Below are 7500 nucleotides of genomic sequence, written 5' to 3' on the forward strand. Positions count from 1 at the left end.
TTCTGATTGGCTGAGAAATGATTGGCAGGAAAAACAAAAAACAAAACGTCATGTATAATATATTAGTGTGTATTACACCAAGACTGAGAGAAAATCCACTAAACCTGCAGCAAAGTCTGGAAATGAGATGATTGGTGTAGCTTAATATTACAGCCCTTAGTAAATGTCACGTTCATTAAGACCTGGTTTACTAAAAACCTCACACTTAGGTTTATAATTAACTCGTCATGTCTTGCTTCCTCTTTCTTGTTTTTATAATTTTTTTAGATAAAGCGTCTCCGAGAGCTTCACCGAGAAAACGTGCCAGGAGAACAGCTGGTGGTGCAGATCAATAACAACCATGACAACAATCACCACCACAACAACTACAGCATCACTACGGTTCTGCGGTTCTTCCTTCTACAAGCTCATCTCACGCTCCTGGTCTCCATAAAGAGACTGAGCGAAAGTTCAAACATTTCACACATTCCTGAGGAAGAGTCTCAGCAGCTCCACTGCAGTTTTGAACACAGGAACATGAAGATATCATCACCTGCTCCATCTCAAACTGTAAAAAAACAGTTTGTTCAAGCTTTACACCAGTGTTACAGTTTAGTGAGGTGGCGTTTTGGACATGGAGAAAATCAGCAGTGTTAATGTTTAATTTTCCTACAAATGCTTCAACATGTTGCTCACAATGCTAACCTGGTAGCTGATAGCGTCTATTAGTTGTTAACTTTGCTGACATCATGGCTTCAGTGTAAAACTAGAAGCAGTATTCCCACGCTGAGGAGCAGGTCTCAGGATCCTCAATTTGGACCAAAAAGACAGAAAATGAATTTCATGTAACAAGAACAGAATACTGACAAACATATTACTCCATATAAAGTTCCTCTTCTTCTCCTCCTTCTTCTCCTCCTTCTTCTCCTCTTCCGTCTTCTTTTTATTAATACTATGAGATGAACTGCTATAAAAACTCGTCACACTATGAAATAAGGGCAGCACTGAAACTGTTTGTGATGAAAGTGTCAGAGCTTCTGGTGTTTGTGAGACGTCTTTAATAAAGTGTGAACATGTTTTTATCTGGTGTGCCTTGTCGGTGTTTGAGTGTGACATGTCAGAACATCGGTCTGTGGGTGTGGCGTGTCGGGGTGTGAGTGTGACGTGTGAGTGTGGCGTGTGGGTGTCTGAGTGTGGCGTGTGGGTGTCTGAGTGTGGCGTGTGGGTGTCTGAGTGTGGCGTGTGGGTGTCTGGGTGTGGCGTGTCGGGGTGTGAGTGTGGCGTGTGGGTGTGAGTGTGGTGTGTGAGAGTGTGGCGTGTCGGTGTGTGAGTGTGGCGTGTCGGTGTGTGAGTGTGGCGTGTCGGTGTGTGAGTGTGGCGTGTGAGAGTGTGGCGTGTCGGTGTCTAAGTGTGGCGTGTCAAGGTGCGGGTGTGGCGTGTCGGGGTGCGGGTGTGGCGTGTCGGGGTGCGAGTGTGGCGTGTCGGGGTGCGGGTGTGGCGTGTCGGGGTGCGGGTGTGGCGTGTCGGTGTGTGTGAGTGGCGTGTCGGGGTGTGAGTATGGCGTGTCGGTGTGTGGCGTGTCGGTGTGTGAGTGTGGCGTGTGGGTGTCTGAGTGTGGCGTGTCGGTGTCTGAGTGTGGCGTGTGAGAGTGTGGCGTGTCGGTGTCTGAGTGTGACGTGTCGGTGTCTGAGTGTGACGTGTCGGTGTCTGAGTGTGGCGTGTCGGTGTGTGAGTGTGGCGTGTGGGTGTCTGAGTGTGGCGTGTGGGTGTCTGAGTGTGGCGTGTGGGTGTCTGAGTGTGGCGTGTCGGTGTGTGTGAGTGACGTGTCGGTGTGTGAGTGTGGCGTGTGGGTGTCTGAGTGTGGCGTGTGGGTGTCTGAGTGTGGCGTGTCGGTGTGTGTGAGTGACGTGTCGGTGTGTGAGTGTGGCGTGTCGGTGTCTGAGTGTGGCGTGTCGGGGTGTGAGTGTGGCGTGTCGGTGTCTGAGTGTGGCGTGTCGGTGTCTGAGTGTGGCCTGTCGGTGTCTGAGTGTGGCGCGTCGGGGTGTGAGTGTGGCGCGTCGGGGTGTGAGTGTGGCGCGTCGGGGTGTGAGTGTGGCGCGTCGGGGTGTGAGTGTGGCGCGTCGGTGTGTGAGTGTGACGCGTCGGGGTGTAAATGTGGCGTGTCGGTGTGTGTGAGTGGCGTGTCGGTGTGTGTGAGTGGCGTGTCGGTGTGTGAGTGTGGCGTGTCGGTGTGTGAGTGTGACGTGTCGGGGTGTGTGAGTGACGTGTCGGTGTGTGAGTGTGGCGTGTCGGTGTGTCTGAGTGTGGCGTGTCGGGGTGTAAATGTGGCGTGTCGGTGTGTGAGTGTGGTGTGTCGGTGTGTGTGTGAGTGGCGTGTCGGTGTGTGAGTGAGGCGTGTCGGTGTGTGGCGTGTCGGTGTGTGAGTGTGACGTGTCGGGGTGTGTGAGTGACGTGTCGGGGGTGTGAGTGTGGCGTGTCGGTGTGTGAGTGTGGCGTGTCGGTGTGTGAGTGTGGCGTGTCGGTGTGTGAGTGTGACGTGTCGGTGAGTGTGACGTTTTGGGGGGTGTGAGTGTGGCGTGTCGGGGGTGTGAGTGTGGCGTGTCGGGGGTGTGAGTGTGACGTGTCAGGGGTGTGAGTGTGGCGTGTCGGTGTGTGAGTGTGGCGTGTCGGTGTGTGAGTGTGGCGTGTCGGGGGTGTGAGTGTGGCGTGTCGGGGGTGGGAGTGTGACGTGTCGGGGGTGTGAGTGTGACGTGTCGGGGGTGTGAGTGTGGCGTGTCGGTGTGTGTGAGTGGCGTGTCGGTGTGTGAGTGAGGCGTGTCGGTGTGTGAGTGTGGCGTGTCGGTGTGTGAGTGTGACGTGTCGGGGTGTGTGAGTGACGTTTTGGGGGTGTGAGTGTGGCGTGTCGGTGTGTGAGTGTGGCGTGTCGGTGTGTGAGTGTGACGTGTCGGTGTGTGAGTGTGGCGTGTCGGTGTGTGAGTGTGGCGTGTCGGGGTGTGAGTGTGACGTGTCGGTGTGTGTGAGTGACGTGTCGGGGGTGTGAGTGTGGCGTGTCGGTGTGTGAGTGTGGCGTGTCGGGGTGTGAGTGTGGCGTGTCGGGGTGTGAGTGTGACGTGTCGGGGGTGTGAGTGTGACGTGTGGGGGTGTGAGTGTGACGTGTGGGTGTCTGAGTGTGGCGTGTCGGTGTCTGAGTGTGGCGTGTGAGAGTGTGGCGTGTCGGTGTCTGAGTGTGACGTGTCGGTGTCTGAGTGTGGCGTGTCGGTGTGTGAGTGTGGCGTGTGGGTGTCTGAGTGTGGCGTGTGGGTGTCTGAGTGTGACGTGTCGGGGGTGTGAGTGTGGCGTGTCGGGGGTGTGAGTGTGGCGTGTCGGGGGTGGGAGTGTGACGTGTCGGGGGTGGGAGTGTGGCGTGTCGGTGTGTGAGTGTGACGTGTCAGGGGTGTGAGTGTGGCGTGTCGGTGTGTGAGTGTGGCGTGTCGGTGTGTGAGTGTGGCGTGTCGGTGTGTGAGTGTGACGTGTCGGTGAGTGTGACGTTTTGGGGGGTGTGAGTGTGGCGTGTCGGGGGTGTGAGTGTGGCGTGTCGGGGGTGTGAGTGTGACGTGTCAGGGGTGTGAGTGTGGCGTGTCGGTGTGTGAGTGTGGCGTGTCGGTGTGTGAGTGTGGCGTGTCGGGGGTGTGAGTGTGGCGTGTCGGGGGTGGGAGTGTGACGTGTCGGGGGTGTGAGTGTGACGTGTCGGGGGTGTGAGTGTGGCGTGTCGGTGTGTGTGAGTGGCGTGTCGGTGTGTGAGTGAGGCGTGTCGGTGTGTGAGTGTGGCGTGTCGGTGTGTGAGTGTGACGTGTCGGGGTGTGTGAGTGACGTTTTGGGGGTGTGAGTGTGGCGTGTCGGTGTGTGAGTGTGGCGTGTCGGTGTGTGAGTGTGACGTGTCGGTGTGTGAGTGTGGCGTGTCGGTGTGTGAGTGTGGCGTGTCGGGGTGTGAGTGTGGCGTGTCGGGGTGTGAGTGTGACGTGTCGGTGTGTGTGAGTGACGTGTCGGGGGTGTGAGTGTGGCGTGTCGGTGTGTGAGTGTGGCGTGTCGGGGTGTGAGTGTGGCGTGTCGGGGTGTGAGTGTGACGTGTCGGGGGTGTGAGTGTGACGTGTGGGGGTGTGAGTGTGACGTGTGGGTGTCTGAGTGTGGCGTGTCGGTGTCTGAGTGTGGCGTGTGAGAGTGTGGCGTGTCGGTGTCTGAGTGTGACGTGTCGGTGTCTGAGTGTGGCGTGTCGGTGTGTGAGTGTGGCGTGTGGGTGTCTGAGTGTGGCGTGTGGGTGTCTGAGTGTGACGTGTCGGGGGTGTGAGTGTGGCGTGTCGGGGGTGTGAGTGTGGCGTGTCGGGGGTGGGAGTGTGACGTGTCGGGGGTGGGAGTGTGGCGTGTCGGGGTGTGAGTGTGACGTTTTGGGGGTGTGAGTGTGGCGTGTCGGGGGTGTGAGTGTGGCGTGTCGGTGTGTGAGTGTGACGTGTCAGGGGTGTGAGTGTGGCGTGTCGGTGTGTGAGTGTGGCGTGTCGGGGGTGTGAGTGTGGCGTGTCGGGGGTGGGAGTGTGACGTGTCGGGGGTGTGAGTGTGACGTGTCGGGGGTGTGAGTGTGGCGTGTCGGTGTGTGTGAGTGGCGTGTCGGTGTGTGAGTGAGGCGTGTCGGTGTGTGAGTGTGGCGTGTCGGTGTGTGAGTGTGACGTGTCGGGGTGTGTGAGTGACGTGTCGGGGGTGTGAGTGTGGCGTGTCGGTGTGTGAGTGTGGCGTGTCGGTGTGTGAGTGTGGCGTGTCGGTGTGTGTGAGTGGCGTGTCGGTGTGTGAGTGAGGCGTGTCGGTGTGTGAGTGTGGCGTGTCGGTGTGTGAGTGTGACGTGTCGGGGTGTGTGAATGACGTGTCGGGGGTGTGAGTGTGGCGTGTCGGTGTGTGAGTGTGGCGTGTCGGTGTGTGAGTGTGACGTGTCGGTGTGTGAGTGTGGCGTGTCGGTGTGTGAGTGTGGCGTGTCGGGGTGTGAGTGTGACGTGTCGGGGTGTGAGTGTGACGTGTCGGGGGGTGTGAGTGTGGCGTGTCGGTGTGTGAGTGTGGCGTGTCGGTGTGTGAGTGTGGCGTGTCGGTGTGTGAGTGTGGCGTGTCGGTGTGTGAGTGTGGCGTGTCGGGGTGTGAGTGTGACGTGTCGGGGTGTGAGTGTGACGTGTCGGTGTGTGTGAGTGACGTGTCGGGGGTGTGAGTGTGGCGTGTCGGTGTGTGAGTGTGGCGTGTCGGGGTGTGAGTGTGACGTGTCGGGGGTGTGAGTGTGACGTTTCGGGGGTGTGAGTTTGGCGTGTCGGGGGTGTGAGTGTGGCGTGTCGGGGGTGTGAGTGTGACGTGTCGGGGGTGTGAGTGTGGCGTGTCGGTGTGTGAGTGTGACGTGTCAGGGGTGTGAGTGTGGCGTGTCGGTGTGTGAGTGTGACGTGTCGGGGGTGTGAGTGTGGCGTGTCGGGGGTGGGAGTGTGACGTGTCGGGGGTGTGAGTGTGACGTGTCGGTGTGTGGGTGTGACGTGTCGGTGTGTGAGTGTGGCGTGTCGGGGTGTGAGTGTGACGTGTCGGTGTGTGAGTGTGGCGTGTCGGGGTGTGAGTGTGGCGTGTCGGGGTGTGAGTGTGGCGTGTCGGTGTGTGAGTGTGGCGTGTCGGGGTGTGAGTGTGGCGTGTCGGTGTGTGAGTGTGGCGTGTCGGGGTGTGAGTGTGGCGTGTCGGGGTGTGAGTGTGGCGTGTCGGTGTGTGAGTGTGGCGTGTCGGGGTGTGAGTGTGGCGTGTCGGGGTGTGAGTGTGACACTGGAGAGTGAGAACTAACATGAGCACTGGAGTGTGTGATTATGACTGATGATCTTTCTACAGTCTTTTACAGTCATTATGGTTATAAAACTAGGAGCTACTGAGCAACTCATAAAATATCTCAACATCTGAGATCATCACAGATCCAACAGCAGCTTCTCCATACCAGAGCCTTTAAACACTCAAAGAGGTCCAGTGTCAAATGAGTGTGATGCGTTGGTGTGTTCAGGTAAGAGCACACACACACATATATATATACACACATATACACACACACACTGACATGGCACACACACATACACACACACACACACACACACACACACACGTACACACACACACACACACACGTACACATACATACATACACACACATATACACACATACATATAAGATATACCTTTATTCGTCCCACAGTGGGGAAATTTCTTCACACACACACACACACACACACACACACACACACACACACATCTTTATAAAGCAATTATTATTTTGGAGTTTTATTTATTTATTTTTTTGAGTGCAGTTCAAAGTAGAAAAACATCTGTAACATCTCACATGAATTAAAAGCATTCGGTCCAAACTGCAATAAACTGCTGAAGTCACAGAGAAGAGCAGAAGCAGTGAGATGGAGAGATGAAGATATTGAAACACATCGCATTTTTCTAAAGTACAGCGAGAAAAAAACCCATCATCCCTCTGTTCTGTATCTACACTCATCCTCCTCTTTCACTCCGTCATCCCTCTGTTCTGTATCTACACTCATCCTCCTCTTTCACTCCGTCATCCCTCTGTTCTGTATCTACACTCATCCTCCTCTTTCACTCCGTCATCCCTCTGTTCTGTATCTACACTCATCCTCCTCTTTCACTCCGTCATCCCTCTGTTCTGTATCTACACTCATCCTCCTCTTTCACTCCGTCATCCCTCTGTTCTGTATCTACACTCATCCTCCTCTTTCACTCCGTCATCCCTCTGTTCTGTATCTACACTCATCCTCCTCTTTCACTCCGTCATCCCTCTGTTCTGTATCTACACTCATCCTCCTCTTTCACTCCGTCATCCCTCTGTTCTGTATCTACACTCATCCTCCTCTTTCACTCCGTCATCCCTCTGTTCTGTATCTACACTCATCCTCCTCTTTCACTCCGTCATCCCTCTGTTCTGTATCTACACTCATCCTCCTCTTTCACTCCGTCATCCCTCTGTTCTGTATCTACACTCATCCTCCTCTTTCACTCCGTCATCCCTCTGTTCTGTATCTACACTCATCCTCCTCTTTCACTCCGTCATCCCTCTGTTCTGTATCTACACTCATCCTCCTCTTTCACTCCGTCATCCCTCTGTTCTGTATCTACACTCATCCTCCTCTTTCACTCCGTCATCCCTCTGTTCTGTATCTACACTCATCCTCCTCTTTCACTCCGTCATCCCTCTGTTCTGTATCTACACTCATCCTCCTCTTTCACTCCGTCATCCCTCTGTTCTGTATCTACACTCATCCTCCTCTTTCACTCCGTCATCCCTCTGTTCTGTATCTATACTACACTAAAACACATTCAGCTCGTGTATGATTTTAATGGCACAATTGGCAAAGACAAACACACACACGCACACGCGCACGCACACGCACACGCACACACACACGCACACACCAGCTCAGTTAGAAACACTGCATTGAGAACATGAAAATGCGAAATACATTCGAATGA

General features: G+C 55.1%; 2 protein-coding genes across 2 annotated transcripts in view; one reads left to right on the forward strand and one right to left on the reverse strand.

The window, feature by feature from the left end:
- The window catches only part of LOC310722447 (translocon-associated protein subunit alpha-like), a 4479-nt gene extending 3418 nt beyond the window's left edge, over positions 1-1061 (forward strand). Inside the window, exon 9 of the mRNA XM_083534887.1 lies at positions 268-1061. Coding sequence (XP_083391013.1) covers positions 268-335 — 68 coding nt within the window. The 3' untranslated portion in view covers positions 336-1061. The remainder of the gene's footprint in view (positions 1-267) is intronic.
- A 5214-nt stretch (positions 1062-6275) lies between these two features.
- The window catches only part of LOC310722791 (arf-GAP with GTPase, ANK repeat and PH domain-containing protein 1-like), a 26960-nt gene continuing 25735 nt past the window's right edge, over positions 6276-7500 (reverse strand). The window contains exon 21 of the mRNA XM_083535522.1: positions 6276-7500. This exon is cut by the window's right edge and continues 612 nt beyond it. The gene's annotated coding sequence lies outside the window, so the exon portion shown is untranslated.

Source organism: Silurus aristotelis (assembly GCF_946808225.1).
Source record: "Silurus aristotelis genome assembly, chromosome: 29".
Taxonomy (NCBI): Eukaryota; Metazoa; Chordata; class Actinopteri; order Siluriformes; family Siluridae; genus Silurus; species Silurus aristotelis.